Genomic DNA, 19,268 nt, shown 5'->3' with positions numbered 1-19,268 from the left:
ATAATTTAATGTTCAGACACCATTTCTTAGCTTGTATAGAAAAAAACCTGTCAATCCTAAAGGGAAGGAGAAGACATCTTCAATTCTAGGAATTATATGTGACTAATTAAAAAGGTCAAGTCAGCTTCTACATTGTTTGAAGCATTTGGCATTGTATTAACCAAAGAACCAAGTACTAAGTTTCATGTCTGCTTTGAGGGAAATCCGTGTAAAACCCCCAAGACTAAAATAGAATTTTTGATGTAAAGAAGAAGGGAATTCTTTCCAGTATCTTGGAAATCTAATTAGTCCCATGCAAACAAGTAGCTAAACCCTTTTGAGCACCTCTAGGCTTGTTCTGGCTGTCACAGATAAGTATCAGGTATTTTATTTACAAATAAAAATAGAACTTTCTATCTTCTCTGCAAGTCTCTAGGTTTTTCTCTTGCTGTCTGATGAAAGCACATTTTTTGTCCTGTCTCAAGATCAAACCCTATATCCCCAGAAAGGGAAAATGCAAGAAGCTGCTGCTAAAACCCCATTCTGCATGTTTATTTTGTCTTCCTCTCCACCAGAAGCCATCTGGATGTTGCTTTGAAATAGATGGATTATGGATAAAGTTATCAGAAGGGATTAGTGTGATTAGAAGGACATTAATCCTGTCAAGAAGTAATGGTCAAGTATTAACCACCAACAGTTGTTCCTAGAATGATGTTTGTTTTCATTCATCCCATTCCCTCCCTCCCATTCTCATTTTGTAATTGCATGCTGTGGAAAAGACCTTCCTGAGCAAGTTCTGCCAGTGAGGCTGGGAAGTGCCTCCACAGCTACATTAGAGATGATTATATTCCAGTTGAGCATCATGCAAGGGAAGTGCTGCCTTCACTAATGCTGCTTGATCATGCAGGCAGGCTGTCGCTCACCTTTTTGTCAAGGTCAGTGCCTTCAAGTCTCAACATGATAATAATGTGCATTTAATCATCTCTAAATGCTTCACCAGTGGAACCCCCTCTAATGCAGGAAGGCAGTATCTCCATTTTAGAGACTTGGGAACAGAGAAATTAAGGCACTTTTAAATGAAGACAAACCGCTTACAGTGAAAAAAAAATCTGCCTGAAGTGATACAGATATTGCAGTGAACCATTACACTTTTCCTTATCTGTGACCAGCTATCTGTGCTTTCAGAAAACTCTTCTTCACTTCCATGGAGACACCATTTTCAGGGTAATGTTTGCAACAGAGAAAATAAAACTCTACAGTGATGAAAGAGATAAGAAACTTTCTCTGGCTCTTTTTATAGTTTAATGCTTGATTTGCTCTTAGTCTCTAGTGTAGCTGAAATTATTTCAGTGAGAAAGAGGGATCAGAATTGCTTTTTATTTTCAGGATATTACTTTGCTTTCTTCTAATATGAAAACCACCTACAGAGGAAGACCCTGCCGTGGCTGCAATAAAGCAAGGGCAGTGGTAGTGGTGGCAATATCACAGCCCAGCCCTGTCTGCTTCACCCTGCCCCATGTTCTGCCCTTCCTGACAGAGTTGTGTCACAGGAGTTTGCACATTACTGGTGTGCTGCAGCCTTCTGCTAATCTGAACACAACTAAGAGACTATCTCAGTCAGTGTGGCCAGTGCAATGATCCCCAATGTCTTGTGTTATTAAAAAAGGCATAGTATTACAGCCTGATTTTCAAAGGAGTTGACAAGTCTGGAACCCTCCTGAAGGTCCAAGGGGCTACTGAGGTTCATCTCCTGTGCAAATACACTAATAGAAAACAGCTTTTTTAAAGTTTAGACATCTTGACATAAATGAAATCATGTCTAAGCTCAGAAAAAAAACAAATGCAGAAAGTGGTAGCAGTTCTACAAACAGGACTGCTGCAGCAGTTTCTGCATGGTTGGATTATCAGCTGTAAATAACACTTGAAATGTGCATTCACTTTTCAGAGCCCCAGTATGTTGCTATTTTAGCAAACACAGTGGAAGCCCAAAGGTGTCAGGCACGATGGAAAATCTGGCTCTCGATCTTCAAGCAACAAAAGCAACAAAAACATGTCAGAAGATCAATACACTGTTAGCAGTGATTATGTTTAATTTTACAGCTAGGCTGATAGGAAAGCAACCAGTCTGCATTTCTAATGCATCATAACATGCATAATTTTGAGAATTGGTTTCTTAAATTGCTTTATAAAATAGTAAGATTTTTATTTTTTACCGAAAATATTAATATCTTCTTTAAAATCTAACACTTGTAACTCTTAATGACAAATTGACATACACAGCAAAAATCCTGCCAGGAATTCACATGATGCATTTTATTTTCTCTTTCTTGTGTAATAGGAAATCTGCTTTTATGGACTAATATAAATAAGGCAGGACTTTATACAGACACAGTGAAGGCTGATGTCCAATGCAGGCTTTCTGTCACCTGCATATGTGAGGTTACTGTGATACATCTGTGAGCCCTGGAAGGGATGAACAGCAAACTTTGGTCACTGACTGACAAAGGGCATTGCAGTGTAGCTCCTACAGAATTCAGGTTGGCTTGTTGATTTCAGCTGTTCTGATTTTAAAAAAGGTGTTTCCTAGATTCAAAGGTCAGGATGCAAACAAACCCAAATGATCTATTAAATATGGATGTGCAGCTTCACATGGTGGAAGGAGCCAAGAATCTTATTAATACTCAATTTTTGGATTCTGTCAGTTCTTTCAAGCATTTTTAGATTAAGCAAAAACCAAAAGGATTTGAAACATAAATTTGGTTTATAAACAAATGTCAGATTTATTCAGCTGTTTTTTGTCTAAGAAAACAGAGGGAATCCAGCCAGCCCCTCAAGCTCCACATGTCATTCTCATTCCTTTGTGAGGCACTAAGTATTTTAGAGCTCTCAGAGGACTCCAGAAAAATTCTGTCAGGTCGCAAACAGTTCATCCCCCATTTGTAATCCTTTCAGTGCTTTCCACACCCATTCACTCTGTGACCACAGATTCCTCTTGCATGTCACTAGATCCCTACTGACACTCCCTAAATAATTTCTACTGGGTCGGTCCAATTTTGTCATTATGATGTGTAATTGCAACATGTCATTTTTCATGGAAACAGTCTGGACATCTGGGTTGCACAAACAAAAGAAAACACTAGAAAACAGTATTGGATCTGATAATTAGACTTAACATTCCTAAACACAGCTAATGGCATTGAAAATATTCCAGATGATAATGTGGAGAAACTTCTGAAGATGTCTCAGGCATGGAGGAGGGATAAAAACTTTCCTCTACAAGCTGAAGCCATCTCAAGTGATGACTTTTGGGGTAATCTGATACCAGTTCTGCAATACAATAGCAATATGGAGAAATGAAAATAGTATAATGGTGTCAAGTGAGATTGCTTTCTGGCTGCTTCTTCTTACCCTTGGGTAATCCTTATCTTTCAGTTTCATCCAAGTAGTTTTGCTTTTCATTCTAAAAATAAATATATTTATTCCCTCTAGTCATCTCCTTAAAACTCACTTCTCTACACTTTTCTCCATAATAAAGGTTTGAGATGATATATCCGAGCTAACAACTTGTTCTCACTGGGGTGAAATGTACTTTTGTTATTATTCACATCACAGTGTTACACGTGACAGGTAGTGCAGAAATGGGACTCTCTGCACTTTATGGTACCATTCAGGTCCCCCACAGATTTCCCCATACACATCCCACCAGGTTTACCCTCCTCTGCTGGGGAAGGCCTGTTCCTCAGTGCCAGTAGAGGTGAAACAGAGGGAAAAGTCCACAGTCCAATAATGTGAAGAAAACAAGCCCTGTGTTCCCAAAGCAATTTCATTCTATGGAAAATACTTCTGCCTTGGTGCTTCACGGAACATTTTTCTGAGCAGGCTCTTTAGAGACCCAGAGGCAGCATTTTGCAGCTGCTCCTGAGCACCTCCCTAGATAATATAGTACATAAATTTGATTGCACTCGATTGTAGAACCATAGGATTTTTTTAGTTTGGAAAAGACCTCTAAGATCTTTAACCCCAACTGTTCCTTCCCCCAGCACTGCCAAGTCCCCACTAAACCATGTCCCCAAGTGCCACAGCTGCTTGTCTTTTAAATACACCCCAGTCTGGCAGTGGCACAAGGATAAGAACAGAGCAGCTGGTATTAAGAGGAATAGTTTAACACATACATAGCAGAAAACACCAAGCTCAAACTGACCAGAACCTTCTGTTATCCACCCTTTCTCATTTGGTCTTCAGGTAAATTATGTGTAATATGTGTAAATACCAGAGATGTATTAGAGGAATTCTCATTCACGTAAAACGCAGTATTAATGAGTAAATTAATTTTGCTTGTCCTCATTATTTAAATATAACCATAAACAGAAAAAAAATTCATAGCCTTTTAGACATCTGTTTTCCTTCTGAATGGATATTATACTGATTTTATCAGACAGTGGTTTATGTTCATAGTAAATTGTCAATTGCCGTGCAGGTCTTGGAGGGTTTGGGTCAAACTTTTCATCTCTAGGAAATGATGATCTTAAGTAGCAAAACAGAGGAACAGTCTGTGTGAGGTTTATTGCCAGTTTCATCTGCAGCTGAGAACAAACAAACAATGCCCAACACAACCTGCCCAGGCCAATGGCCAATTTGGTATGGCCCCATGCAGCCAAACAATGTCGGAATACCAAAACACAATGAGCAATACCTGTCATTGGTGAGATGTGCAAATGCCAGTGTGTTCCCCAGTCAGAGAGCTGGGGAAAAAGTACGGGGAAAAGGGTACTAGTAAAGAGAAGTTTTTAATTAAATACTAGGCTTTAAGAGCATGAGTAAGAATCACCAACTCGGGAATGTGAGCAGAAGGATGAAGGATTACCAGAACTGATGGCATTATGGACAGGAATCCCTTTAAAGAAAGACAGCACTATATTTAGAATATTGTATTTAATTCATCAACAAAACCACAATAGTAACTAATATTTATTACTAGCCCCAAATGAGCCTTCAAGTAAATATGAAATTTTATTAGCATACACTTGTTGTTTGTACCAAGTGCAACATACCCAAAGGAACAAGCTCTATAATTTAAAAAATACAGGTCAAATCAGTTCTTTTATTCTGACTATAAAGGGAATAATATTTCTTTAACAGGATCTGCTCATGGAAAAGGAGCAAATCTCTGCTACTGAATATTTCTTAAACATCTAGAAAATGGTTGGTGGTAAATAAATAAAAAATGCAATTATCTTCCTAAGCTTAAAAAACTAAACTGTGTTTTCCAAAGGGAATATAACCAGGCTGTTACAACAGCTAAACAGTTTGAGTCTGACCTGACAATTCTTTTCCCACTCTCACTGCTGACTGCTAACCACAGTCCTAGAAAACTTGGCCCTGTATCTTTTTCCAGACAAAAGCTTAATCATATAAACAAGGAGAGTGCTGGAATAAAGGATGCAACTTTCTCTGACATACATAATCAGACACACAGGACAAAGGGAACTCTGTATGTTCAGCTGGTGCCAACCTGTGTAACTCTGCCTTTAGCCTGCTTTTCTGAACGACCAAGGCTTGTGCAGTCAAACACTGTGAGAGCCCTTACTAATGACATTAATTCAGAGAGGGTCATGTTCCTGAAAGGGCTGTCAAACTTCACATATACAGGAGAGAAGTAATGTGTGGGCTTCTGGAATGAACTTGAGAAAGAACCAGGGTCTGCACGCCCTGCCTCTCCTCCAGCCTTCCTCCCGGGGGGCAGCACACATTTTGCAGCTCGTTTTAGGACATGAGGTGGCTCTGCCTGCGGCAGCAGTGCAGTGCTGGGAGCCAGATCTGCTCCTTCCCTGCGGGCTCACCTGCACCTCTGCCTTGTGAACAGAGAGGGAGAGCTGCATTTCTGTTCTGTGGAAAATGCCAGTGTGAGTTCTCTGCCTGCTGGGAGGAATCCATGCCAAACACCAGCATTAGAAATGCCTCAGCAGTGGTGAATTATTCAGTATTATTCCAGTACAATCATATTCTTCAAAACTTGCACTTGTGACAGATCAGGTTTCAGTACCAGCCTCCACAAAAAGCTTAAGTCGAAGCAGTCATGCTTACTGAAAATCAAGTTTTTGGCCCACTGGGAACTGATCAGTACAAAGCTGATAACATGAGCTGAAGATGATGGGGCAGGGAATGGGCACAAAAATGCTCTGAAGGAAGGTGATAGTGTGCGAGTTGTGGCACAGTGCCTGCCAGCACTCCGGGGCTGTGCTGGAGCTGGCACAGACAGGAGCAGGTTAGAGGGTTTATATTGCCTTTAGCAAAGGTGAGAAGATATTAAGGAGAAAGTTGAGTCTCTGTTCCTTTCCCAGTATTTTGTGTCATGCAGAGCACAAAACCATTGACATCAGAATTGATTACTTAGAGCATTTAAGAAGTTGAGAAACTCAGGTGATGCACAGGTATCCCTGCTCCGATCAGCTTGTCCTGGGAACAGGTGAAGGAATCCCATTTGTGTGTGTGCCTGAGGAAGTTTATAACTAACCACAGTGAAAGAAAGTGGAAGGTTTATTATTTTCTGGATAGGGAGTGGCAGCGGCAATCCCCGGGATGCGGGAACACGGGCAGTGGTACCGGCAATCCCCGGGATGCGGGAACACGGGCAGTGGTACCGGCAATCCCCGGGATGCGGGAGCCCGGACCGTGGTACCGGCAATCCCCGGGATGCGGGAGCCCGGGCAGTGGTACCGGCAATCCCCGGGATGCGGGAACACGGGCAGTGGTACCGGCAATCCCCGGGATGCGGGAACACGGGCAGTGGTACCGGCAATCCCCGGGATGCGGGAGCCCGGGCAGTGGTACCGGCAATCCCCGGGATGCGGGAACACGGGCGGGGAGCGAGGCGCGGGTGCTCGGTGTCCCGGCAGAGCCGCCCGCTGGCCGCCGGGTGCATTGCAGGGTGTCACCGCCCGAGCCTCCGGCCGCGCCGGGAGTGCCGGAGGGGCGAGGAAAGGGCGTTTAACAAACCTGGGCAGCGGGATCTGCCTGAGGGGTTTGATACACAGAGCTTCGGGGCAGGATGCACGGGCAGCTGTGCGCGTGTCTGCTGGAAAACCTGAGATCTGTTGAAGGCTGAAACGTTTTGCGTATAAGGAGGAAAATACACTGTTTGCATTGTCCCTGTCAAATGAGGATCAAAGCTTCTGTCCCAGAGAGAATCAGGGAACTTCAGAACTTCTGCAGCTGATCTTTCAGGCTTGTTGAGGACATCTCTCTGTCTGGCTGCAGTAAGAGCTTGGACAGTGTCTAAATGTGTAATTAAAAAATCAGATTTGGCTCCTATTCTCTCCGAGGTCTTTTAATATTTCCATTCCCAGGTCTATCAGCAGTATCCTGTGTTTACACATAAAGTAAGCAGCGTGCATCTAGTAACTACAGGCTCTAAAATTTGGCCTTGTAAGGTTCCAGTACTGAGTATCCCTTGGGCAGACATGAACTGTCAAATATTTGTAATTATCTTGCCAACAGAAGTATTGTGTTGTCTCACCTGTTCTTGCAGGTAAGAAGAGCAAACTCTACACACAGCAGATACTGACAGGTATGAGCAGGGCTAAATCCCAGGCAGAGCATGGGTGCAATAAATACATACTTATTTCAGAGTTTTTCTATGATGCTATGAAGCTTGTTTATGTATCTAGATAGCTGAAATAATTTCAACCCCCACCCTTCATGAAGGTCCATGCCTCAACAAAAACAAAAGCTCATGCAGGGCTCAGACTGACAGGCTAATGGGTAATGGTTGCTTTTCCAAGATTTTTCTGTCTGGGAAAAGAAAGAAGTGAGACCATAAATGACAGGAGACATCAGAAATAGGTACAGGAGCTCTGGGATAGAGCAGTTCCAGGAGCAGGATCAAAGTTCAGGAAATCAAGAAACTGTACTTTGAAGAAATGGTCTCCTGTTGTTTGACAGATTTCCTCTGCATCCAAGGAACTTTTAAAATAAACATCATTCAGAGATACCTGACTATCGTAATTTCCTCATTCCTAATGAATACAATCTGCAAAGTTCTGTTTTAACTCTAACAATCAGGTCAAGAGGGGGAATACAAATTTTCAGATATTTCTGTTTAAGGCTGGATTTCTGCTAGTGGTCTGTAAATACAAGATTTTCTAGTCTATTGTCAGTCTTCTGACCTATCCAGTTGCCACTTTTTACTTCTGCTTAAAGCCTTCAAAATAAGTTCTGGACTTGGAAACAGGATAGTTTGCACTAAGTCTCTCTTTAAATCTTCCTTTCTCACCTCTCCTTTTCTTTACAAGCAATTTCTTTGCTTGTGTGTTCAAAGAAAAACTTGCATTAATTTCAACTAGGAGAGCAATATTTAGAATTCTTTTTTATGGTGCTGTGCTCCTGGCTTTTGTAAACAATAATAGAGAGTAATATAAAAGATAATTTAAATGCCAGTGCTCTGGCAGAACAGGCTGAGGATATTCCAAATCCACAAAGAAATGTAGTATAAATGTGCATGCAGATTGGTAAAAATACAGTACTGGTTTACTGATTTTATGAAATATGTGTGGAAAACACAGTGCTTGTTATTAAAAAAAAAAAAAGACAACCAGCCAAAAATGCCCAGACTGTACAAGAATGTTGTTGTATCTGGAGTGTTTTTTTCTTGCAAACCCTGCCATTGCAATTTGTACTAGCAGGCACTGCTGGTTTGTTATACAGGGAGATGGACTCACACTTGCAAGGATAATGGAACCTCTTTGAAGGTTTGTAAAGTTTCTCTCCACCTCAGAGGACACAGTGCAGCTGCTGTGACAGTGAGGCTCAGAGCTGTCACATCTCCAGGCAACATCACAGGTTGTGCCAGAGCAGCTCTTTCCTACTGCTGCTGCTCTTCCTAACATCTCTAAATATACTAGAGGATCTAAAGAACTACACATTTTAGGCAAGGACATGTAAATCTGCTCCAGGTCTTTTCTGTCCTCCTTACTATGTCACTTCCTCATGTAAGACTCTTGTTTTCTTTGGAAGAATCTCCTTTCTCCTCTCAAAAAAATATCTCCTTACATGTTTTGTGTTGGTATTCTCTAGATGCATGGGCCAGGACCCGGTGTGAGTCTGTGGTTGTAAAACCAGTTTCATGCACAAAGCACCATGACTCAGCTTTGTTCTGTGAAAAACCATGAGAAGGCAGATGTCAGGGGAGATGATTTAAAAATAAAATTAGTGCTGTTAATCATGTTCATTTTCAGCAATTGTCAGTGATCTGAAACTTGTTTTTTTCTCAGTGTGGAAGATGAGGTCTTGATGTATGAATTAGGCTCCAGAACTGGAACCAAATACTGCAGTAATTTTTCCTTAGCTCTGGTAAAGTTAGCTTTGTTACTTTCCATCTCTTTAATAAGCTCTCAGCCTCGGCACATGAGAGAGTTTTTGGCCATCCAGCTGGTGTGTTTTTGGGACTGCAGTCAGTGGGAAGGCAGTCAGACTTAGGGGAAAGCCTGCCCTGAGTTACACCCTCCCACTGCAAAGGCAGCTGCCATGCACCAGTCAGAACCAGCACTGAGATCATTAATTCTGCTACTGATACAAAGTGCCACCACTGAAGGTTCTATCTTTAACAAACTAAGAAATCACTTTCACTTCCAGCCAAAGACAGCTATATATTATTGGTTCACTGGAAACACAAGGTTTTTTCAATATTTATCATACTATAAACACATACAGCACACCTCAGAATACTGCAGGACACTACAAATGAACTGTGCTTTTCATCATATTTGTGTAGTGTATTATTTTAATTGTTTAGATTTAAGGCAGGCTTTTTGATAAGGTGGGTTATTTATTCTGTGTATTTAACTTCTAAGTATCTTGAAGGGAAAAGTCCTCCCATTACAGGGGAAAAAGAAAACAAAAAACCCCCAACACATTAATTTTAAAGGAAATAGTACCTACATGAGGCAGAAATGATGTATGGCAGAAATGATTCTATCAACTTAAATGCATGTTTATGGCTCCACTATAAATATGAATGTGCAGCAGCACCGATGCCTCTGGCACTGTCACCTAATTCAGTCACAACTAAACCATTGTGATGACAAATCTCATTTAGGACTTCAAAAGTTACTGGAATAATAATTGTCTTTTCTTACCTTGAGACAACCAGAGGGAGAATCAGCATTTTCAGCATCCTCATCAGTAACTCACCAGGAAACTGGAAGTAACTAATTTCCTGGAAATACATGGAGAGATGCTTATTGTTTTGAGCTAAAGACTGACTGTCCTCACAAGTGCTGCTAGAGCTGTGGATCAGATAACATTGCTAGAATCTGCACCTTTGGTGCAAAGACAAGATAGCAGGCTTTAAAAGGTAATTTTAAAATTAATTAGATTACATAATGTGTTCGTATTCAATAAACACACTGCATTGCTCATTCCTGTCCAAAGGAAGACAAAAATGAAATGTGCCATCTCTTGGAGACTACTCAGTCTCCAAGACTCTCAGAATGGAGAGATTATTTGCATTGCTCATTCCTGTCCAAAGGAAGACAAAAATGAAATGTGCCATCTCTTGGAGACTACTGTTAACCAGTTGCCCTGAATAATCTCTCCATTCTGCATTTTGTCTGTTTTCCTAAATGTATTTGAAGCTACGGCTTGGACACAAACAATGTTCAGACAGAGAGTGGTTTGCAGTAGCAGAGGCCAGAATTGATTTAATTTAGTTGCATTTACTAAATGCCTTATTTTTTAACTGAGATTTCTATTTTGTGCTCAAACAGTGCATTTATTAATGCATGTTGCTGTCTAGTCTGTCTGACTGATACAGTAGAAATGAGCACCTGCAAAGGGCTTAGTTGAAGTATGCTGGGGGAGAATTCCCCAAGTGACTTCAGTAACATGTTCTGCTAATGATGGGAAATCCCATATTTATTAATATGAAACACCATTAGTGTAATATAAACATCTGCACCCCTGTGCATCTGATGCTGAAAAATATTCCCAGTGTTTTCTTTAGCTGTATGTGTTCCAAAATAGTATAAAATGCAGTATATTGCACTACCAGTTTCTGCAGGCCTCTATGAAATGCTACATTTCATCTAGCTTAAATGCCCACTGTTATTATCCATACCTGCAACATTCTGCTGTGCTCCTGCTACGCTTCCCAGGAGTCTGAGAGACCAGAATCCTTTGCTAACCTATTGTTTGAGAATGTGTGGAAAGACCCAAAGGACAGCACAGATTGACAAATAGATGAAATCAAACAATTTTAACGAACACACACAAGTGACTTTTACCTTCCAAAGCCCACCCTGAAGCTCCCCAAGGTGCATATGTCTTTTGTTATGTAAGTCTGGCATTTCCTCTGCAGGGACTTGCTGTGAGCTGCTCTTACCTGCTGGGAGAGGCGCCTGGTCCTCAGGAAGAATCCCAGGAGGCAGCCGATGGTGACGGACAGCACGGAGAGGATGAGCAGCCCGTTCCTTTTACAAACATCTTTGATCCGAGCGAGGATTGCATCCAGGGCCCCGGCCATGCTGTCCTGCCTGCTCTTTGGAGAAGAATCAGCATCCCATGGGGAGAGAATTCACTCGCTCCTCTTGTTCGGGTGCACAGATCTGGCTCTGTATAGATCAGATCAAAGCACTTCCAGTTCTGCTTAGCTGACCCGCAAGGTCACCCCTCTGCCAATAGCCACCAAGCAAGCAGCTGGCATTATTGTTCCAAATTAATACCAACAATCCTATTATCAACTACATCATTAAGAGCCTGGAAGAAGATTAGGGGGCTCTGGAAAATTAGAACAGAATGCAGTAGTATTTCTAAAACAAGACCAGTTCAAAACAAAGTGACGCTCTTTGGGGAAAGGAGATGCATTCCTCAGCCTTCCCAGTTTGGGGTCTGGACACCCAAACCCAGAAAGGCAGCCCTGCAAGCCAGCATTCACACAGAGAATTCACACAGAGTTTTCCCAAAGGGCAGAGCAGGTGACGTTTTGAACAGGACTATCACAGCAGGGCAAGCTAGGTGAAACTGGACTTCATTAATTAAAGCAGGCTTGGGTTTTTTTTGTTTTCATTGCCAAAAAAAGGCTGAATGAGCAGCATGAGAGACACGCATCAAACAGGAAATAGCCACAGACTGGAACATGCAAGGACACCTTCTGTCACTGGGCATTTATTATCTTGGAAGTGAAATGATTTCACTTTTCTTCCAACCACTATGTTGATTAGAGTAGGGCCAATTTACTTTCAGAGGATTATCAGACTAAGCCACAGGGATTGCTTTCCTTTCCTTTGCTGTGTCCGCATTCAATCCCAATGCTGCTTTTTATGCTAGTGAGTGTCTGATAAAAATACACCACCATAACCATTCACATGCCATGCTTTCTTATGAAAGCGTTTCTGTAGTTTTTGGTATACTCTGACATTATTCAAAGTTTTTATGGAAAATATTCCCCACAGTACAAGAAGGTTGTGTGTTTATAATATTACATTTTATACCGTGATCAAGTGTTTGTTGTTGCATGCTCGTGTATGAGTGAAAAAAACCTCAGGAGAGATTAAACTGTTCTTTTTTGGGGCAGGATCTCAATCCTGTGGAGTCGGTAGGACATATGGATACACACACCCAGGAAAAAAAAAAACGTGGGGTGGGGAGAAATAAAAGAAAAAAGACTTGCAGTCTGTATGTGAACATAAAACAAGAAGAAGTGCATTGCAGAAAAAAAAAAAAAGAGGATTGCAGAAAATTTTATTAACGAATCAGAACGTTTTATTAGAGTGTAAGTAAGAGGACTGATGCTGAACGGCCCCAACACCCTGGTAACTTCGCTACCTTAGCAGCACGTATCCAATTGACTTTTGGAATGGAATAACAGAAAAACGCTTGGCTTTTCCCGTTCGTTCCCGGGGCTCCGGGCGCGGCGGGCGGGGCTCCGGGCGCGGCGGGCGGGGCTCCGAGCGCGGCGGGCGGGGCTCCGGGCGCGGGCCTGACGCCATCATGGCGGCGCGGCAGCTGCTGAGGGCGGCTCCGGGGCGGCGCGGCTACAGCGGCGCGGGCGCCGCCGAGTTCCTGCACCGCAGCATCGTGCCCACCATGCACTACCAGAAGAGCCTGCCCAGGTACGGCGGGGCCGCCGCTCCGAGGGGACGCGGGCAGGGGGCGGAGGCGGCTGCCCCGGGTGTCCGCTGTGAGGAGAGGGCAGAGGGAACGTCCGCCCTCCCTGGGCGCCGCGGTGCGCGGCTCGCTGTGTGCAGGGGAGCGGGTTCGGCTTTCCGAGTGTCGCTGTAAGCGGTTACAAGCCTGCTACTGAAACATCCCCTTGGCGCCCAAAGTAACCCCGAGAGTGTAACGGGGTTGTGCTATAGGAAACTTAACTCAGGCTCAGAGAAAGCTGACAAAGATACCGAATAGAAAATTTGTGAGAAAGGGATGTCCAGCACCCAGCTGTGAGGGGAGGGAGGGGCCGAACAGGGCTGGCAACAGAACTGTTCCTTCTACAGAGCTAGCAGCGGTTCCTGTCGCTGTATTTCTTGTAAGGAATTAGCTCCCATCACTGCAGTACCTTTGTAAAAAGACAGTCAATTTGATTTTCTGCCTTATTTCCCAAGAGTATTATGGTGCTGACTGGTGTCCATCTAGTTCCTTGCTTCTCTTATTCCACAAGAAACTTATGAGGCATTTGAATAACATGCATAAGTATTACCCAAATTTATATATAACAGTATATACAGTATAGTGCGTATACATTTTTGTATGTATAGTATATATAATAGTATAAGGAAGGATATGGAAGAAAGGAGGCAAAGGGAGATGACTGTGTAAGAAACACACCCTTGCTCATCAAGTGCATTTCTCTGTGTTCCACTTCCTTCAGACTGCCAGTTCCCAAGCTAGAAGATACAATTACGAGATACCTGAATGCCCAGAAACCACTTTTAAATGATGACCAGTTCAGGTATGGACAAACACACATTGCAGTGTCATGTTCTGTTTCCAAACCAAGTGTTAACATAAGAAATGTGACTTGTGACAGCATTTTGACTCTTTTCTTGATTGTTGTAGGAAAACTGAAGAACTTGCTCATGCCTTTGAAAAGGGGATTGGAAGAGAGCTGCATGAGGAACTGGTTGCTCAAGACAATCAGAACAAGCACACAAGTTACATCACAGGTACGTTGGCCTGCTGGGTGTAGGACAAGTCTGTAGATCATCATACTTCATAATTGCTCATGATGCCATAAGTGTTATAGGCTGAAACTTAGTGTAGCCCAGAAGCTTGGAATAACCTTCTGTGAACACCCTCTGTGGCTGTATTTGAGCAATTTCAGAGGCTGGTAGAAAGAAGAATGCTCATTATCTAATGTCATCTATTCTATCCGAATTCTGGGTAGATAGATAGTAGAATAATGATATTTTTTCATGAGTTTATAGGTTTAGGTTAAAGAGGAGCTTATCTAGCACTTCCCTTAAGGAAACTGAAGCAATCATTTCCAAATAATTCCATGTTATTTAGCAAGAAACTAAACTTTGAGGGAGTGGAGGGGTCACAGAATATAACTAAATGTGGGAGGCAGATGTGGTCAGTAGCTGGGGTTTAAAAGCCCTTAAAACTACAAAACTATATTCTTTTAAGGAGCCAAAGAAAAGGAGTGACAGTAATAGGAAAATGAGAATAAATAGAAACAAATCAGGAGAGGGAGAGCATGTGTATAGATTATTCTTACTTTTGATTATTCTGCTTTAGTATTGCTTCCATGTACAAGTGTCTGCTCATGAAAGTATTAGATAGCAGAGATGGAAATAGTCAAATGCCTATGGAAGTAGGAGTTTCCATGTTGCCCAGTGAATGCACTTCTGTCCCTGCTGTGTGTTCAGACTGCCTGTTAAGGTGTTTGCTGCCACTCAGTCTGCAGAAAATACCACATTATTTCACAAAAACTGCTCTTTGGTTTGTTGTATTTCACTTTCCATTCACTTTGAACAACATCTTGGTGGTGGCTTTATGTTGTTCATCAGTGCTAACCAGTATGCTGCTTTTTGTTTGTGAATGGTGGGGGGTCTGGATTGCTTTTTGCTCAGTTATTTTTCTTCTTTATGCCTTATAAAAGACCTGTTCCACTTGAAATTGGTTTCTGAAAGTACGTAGAGTTGTCTCCACCCTGGACTTTCAAGTCTGGGTTTAAAAGGCTACGTGTTAATGACAGATGTGGTTTTAAAACTGTAGGAGTGTTACTTACTTACCTGTAAGAACCTGTAATTAAAGTTGTAACTTAGCCCCTGGAACTGCCCATTGCCTTTCTGACAGTCCAGGTAGAAGGTTCAGCCTTCTAACCTCAGCAAGATGCACTCAGTGACAGAGAGTTGCAGAAATTAATAGTGTAAGAGTAGGTAAAGGCATGAACCACTCCAAATGTAAGTATGCACCAAAATAGAGCTGGGGAGCTGCACTGCATGTCCTGGGAGTTAAGGTTTATCATCGAGCCATAAAGAAAACAGGGAGCTGGCCCTTGTTACTAATGACATGGGCACCCTTGACATGGATTATTCCAAACCCAGTATTTTTATGATTAGCCAACACTATCCTTCTTCATAATGGGGGTTGGGAGAAGCCTTGGGTGAATTATTTCATATGTTTGTCTTGTTTAAAGGTGCTTCATTGTGTGTGATTCATGATCACTGTTGGACTACATGACCCTCTTTTCTGACTCAGGAAGATGCTTTTATGTTCTGACCTCTTTCTGAACTCTCAATTTTCAGGTCCCTGGTTTGACATGTACCTCAAAGCACGTGAGCCTGTTCTTTTGAATTTTAATCCATTTATGTCTTTTAATCCTGATCCGAAATCGGAATACAACGATCAGCTCATACGGGCTACAAACATGACTGTTTCTGCCATACGTTTTATGAAGACCTTCAGGGCTGGTTACCTTGAGCCAGAGGTTTTTCACCTCAATCCAGAAAAAAGTGACACTGAGATCTTTAAAAAAATTATCCGCTTTGTGCCTTCTTCAATTTCTTGGTTTGGTGCCTACATGGTCAATGCTTACCCCCTAGATATGTCTCAGTACTTCAGGCTTTTCAATTCTACACGGCTTCCTAAGCTCGACAAAGATGAGCTTTATACAGATGAAAAAGCAAAACATTTATTAGTGTTGAGAAATGGAAATTTTTATGTGTTTGATGTTATTGATAGAGATGGAAACATGCTGAAACCCTCAGAAATACACGCGCACTTGAAATACATCCTTAGTGACAACAGTCCGGCCCCGGCCTTCCCTCTTGGCTACCTCACCAGTGAAAACCGAGATACATGGGCATTGCTGAGGAAGAATCTACTGGACAATGGCAATGAAGAAGCTCTTCAAAAAGTAGACTCTGCTATGTTTTGTTTATGTTTAGATGATTTTCCCATTAAAGACTTAGTGCACTTGTCCCACACTATGTTGCATGGAGATGGTGCAAACCGCTGGTATGACAAATCCTTTAGTCTTATCATAACTAAGGATGGCACTGCAGGGATTAATTTTGAACATTCCTGGGGAGATGGTGTGGCTGTGCTCAGGTTCCAGAATGAGGTTTTTAAAGATAGCACCACGACACCAGCCATCAGCCCCCAGTCCCAGCCTGCTTCAGTTGACTCTTCCAGAGCAGTGCAGAAACTTGACTTTAAGCTGAACGATGCCTTAAAAGCAGGGATTACCAAAGCCAAACAGAAGTTTGAAGCCACTATAGAATCACTGTCTCTTAACATGATTCAGTTCCAAGAAGGGGGCAAGGAGCTGCTAAAACAGAAGAAGGTGAGCCCAGATGCTGTGGCACAGCTGGCCTTCCAGATGGCTTTCCTTCGCCAGTACGACCAGACTGTTGCCACGTACGAGTCCTGCAGCACTGCAGCTTTCAAGCACGGCCGCACAGAAACCATACGGCCTGCCTCTGTCCACACAAAGAAATGCTCTGAAGCCTTTGTCAAGGGACTCTCCAAACACAGCACTGAAGAGCTGCAGAACCTGATAGTGGAGTGCTCCAAGTACCACGGCCGTTTGACGAAAGAGGCTGCTATGGGTAAGTAGGAATGCATCAAACGCTCCTCCTTTTGCACTAAAATGTCTGGTAAGGTTGCTGTAAATATTTACAACTCAAAATTTTAATGCTGATTGTACTCTCCTGCTCCTGTTGAGCCTTGCAGTAAAACAAGCAGGCCCTGTTCTCCTAGGACATGGGCATGAAAAACCTGAAAAATATTTCCTATCAGTACAAAAATACACTCCAGTTCTACAGACCTCCTCTTTTGTGGCTGAGGTGAGTTTACTTCCCACAGAAGTCAGGCACCTCTCTCACATCTGTTACTTTCTTTCTCCAGGCCAGGGCTTTGACCGGCACCTCTTCAGCCTGCGCTACCTGGCCTTATCCAAGGGGCTGGCACTGCCGGAATTCTATCAAGACCAAGCCTACGCTCGCCTCAATCACAACATCATTTCCACCAGCACCTTGGTGAGCCCGGCTGTGCAGTTAGGAGGGTTTGGCCCCGTGGTGTCTGATGGCTTTGGAGTAGGGTATCAGGTACAAGATGACTGGATAGGTTGTAATGTTTCCTCTTACCCAGCTAGGAATGGTAAAGAATACCTTCAGTGTATATACAAGTCACTAGAAGATATCTTTAATGTTTTAAAGGGCAAGAAAATTGGGAGTTAGACATTAAGACATTGGAACGCTTTACAGTTGTAGAACAAAATGCAGATTATGTCTGACATACTAATCAGTGTTCAACATGGATGAGATTGCCCAGCCTAACTGGGTTCATATGTCATCACTGAACTTGAATACTGTTAAATTCACTAGGAAATTTCTATCTATTTCAAAGAAATCAATTACAGACCTTGAATGCGTTTCAGGAAATACAGACATTAGCTACATCAAATTAAGTAATAGATCCATGTGTTCTTAAAACACATAATCTAAAATAGGCATTTTTATTGAGTTAATGAACTTGGAACATCTGTGTTCCGTGAATGTTCGGACAGACTACAGTACTGTGATACCACTCTTGAACTGTTTGGTTTTAAAAAAATATATGCAATAATTTTAAACATGGAAGAGTGGTTCCATTTGCACTCTTGCAGTAAGCTTGCTTACTAACTTATCTCTTTAAACTTGAATTTATATCAGAACTGATTGTGCCTCAACTGCTTGAAGCCTTTCCACTATAACAGCTTTTAGAGACACAAAAAATGAAGTGGGAGGCTTTAAGAAACCTGCAGTCACCAACTAGGTTGTTAAACTGACTGGAAACAACTGAATTTTAATAAAGCTGCCTATTAATAACCACGAAGTTCTTTTATTGCCATATCTAAAGCATACAGCACGGGGAGACCCTTCGTCAATAGCACGTTTCTTACAAAGGTTGGAAAGAAAACTGCTGCAAACATTCTGCACCCTGTCTGGTATGTAGATCTTGAATTCCTCCCTTTTACCCTCTTGATTTCCACTCTTTTTCCTCTGGGAGGCCAAGTCTTTCTGTGGAGCTGAATTGCACAGTGGTGCTGGCTTCTGTGATCTGTGTAAGACTAATGCAGCTCGAGCCCCACTGGCATGGACAACAAAATGTATCAGCAGAACAGGAAAGTCTGAGCATATTGGTTGGATGTGAAAGATCAGGTTGAGAGGCTCAGAAACTACTTCCTTTGCTCTTCCTTTGGGTATCTCAGTTTCCAGGTTATCCTAGGGTCTTTTTCATTTAGCACAGTAAGTGTAAGCAATACCCTGTCCTGGAAGTATGAAATACAAGTGCTGGCAGGTGAAAGCCTTTCATATGTAAGCCTGAAGGCTTTGACTTTAAAATTTAGCATGGTTGTTTTTGTTCATTTAAACAAAGAAGGAAGGTGATAATTTGGGAAGATGCAGGAAATAACATATCAGGAAACAATTATCAGACCAAAAGTCTGAATAAAATTCACTAAAGACTGGCTGAGCTTTTTTCTTTTCATTTTTGGGTTTGTTTGGTTGGGTGTTTTTGTTTTGTTTTGAAACATGAGAACAGCTGGCAAGATGGTGAATGCACTCGCCAAGAGGTACTAAGGCTGTCTTCACCCAAAAATGAGCTTTACTTAATGACACATTTGGAAAGATAACTAGCTTTTCAGAGGACTGTAACTGTGTAAAAGTCAGCAGCAGTCAAGCTTAGTAAGTATTCTCAGGAAACTCACCTCAGTCTTTACCTGAAGTGGCAGAAATCTGCTTAAAGGTGTAGCTGTTCCCTTGAAGAGTTAACACAGTGCCTTTACTAGTGCTGGTAGCCATTTCCTC

At 42.2% G+C, this 19,268-nt stretch overlaps 2 protein-coding genes and 1 long non-coding RNA gene across 4 annotated transcripts in view; 2 read left to right on the top strand and 1 right to left on the bottom strand.

Annotated features, from left to right (window-relative positions):
• The window catches only part of LOC121345022, a 56,322-nt gene extending 44,943 nt beyond the window's left edge, over window positions 1-11,379 (top strand). The window contains exon 3 of the long non-coding RNA XR_005953916.1: window positions 11,333-11,379. This is a non-coding gene — a long non-coding RNA (uncharacterized LOC121345022). The remainder of the gene's footprint in view (window positions 1-11,332) is intronic.
• Window positions 1-12,443, bottom strand: part of SLC1A7 (solute carrier family 1 member 7) — a 48,578-nt gene extending 36,135 nt beyond the window's left edge. For both annotated transcript variants that reach the window (XM_041421528.1, XM_041421529.1), the window contains exons 1-2: window positions 11,357-12,443; window positions 10,113-10,192 (exon numbers count right to left, since the gene is read on the bottom strand). In XM_041421528.1, the coding sequence (XP_041277462.1) occupies window positions 10,113-10,192; window positions 11,357-11,497 (221 nt within the window). In that variant the 5' untranslated portion in view covers window positions 11,498-12,443. The remainder of the gene's footprint in view (window positions 1-10,112; window positions 10,193-11,356) is intronic.
• A 475-nt stretch (window positions 12,444-12,918) lies between these two features.
• On the top strand, window positions 12,919-18,287 carry CPT2 (carnitine palmitoyltransferase 2). The gene is made up of 5 exons (XM_041421323.1): window positions 12,919-13,085; window positions 13,841-13,921; window positions 14,029-14,135; window positions 15,723-17,027; window positions 17,326-18,287. The coding sequence occupies exons 1-5, from the start codon at window positions 12,964-12,966 to the stop codon at window positions 17,655-17,657; spliced, it is 1,947 nt and encodes a 648-aa protein (XP_041277257.1). The 5' UTR covers window positions 12,919-12,963; the 3' UTR covers window positions 17,658-18,287.
• Window positions 18,288-19,268: the final 981 nt, after the last annotated feature.

Source organism: Onychostruthus taczanowskii, unplaced genomic scaffold (genome assembly GCF_017590055.1).
Source record: "Onychostruthus taczanowskii isolate IOZ18803 unplaced genomic scaffold, ASM1759005v1 scaffold7, whole genome shotgun sequence".
In the NCBI taxonomy this organism is placed as follows: domain Eukaryota; kingdom Metazoa; phylum Chordata; class Aves; order Passeriformes; family Passeridae; genus Onychostruthus; species Onychostruthus taczanowskii.
Note: the sequence above shows the minus strand (reverse complement) of the source record. Positions and strands in the feature narration are given on the sequence as shown.

Bases quoted from the DNA above. Each gene is read 5' to 3' on its own strand.
- CPT2 (XM_041421323.1), top strand. From the start codon at position 12,964: ATGGCGGCGCGGCAGCTGCTGAGGGCGGCTCCGGGGCGGCGCGGCTAC. The intron at 13,086-13,840 runs GTACGGCGGGGC...CACTTCCTTCAG, and splicing joins TACCAGAAGAGCCTGCCCAG to ACTGCCAGTTCCCAAGCTAG. The intron at 13,922-14,028 runs GTATGGACAAAC...TGATTGTTGTAG, and splicing joins TTAAATGATGACCAGTTCAG to GAAAACTGAAGAACTTGCTC.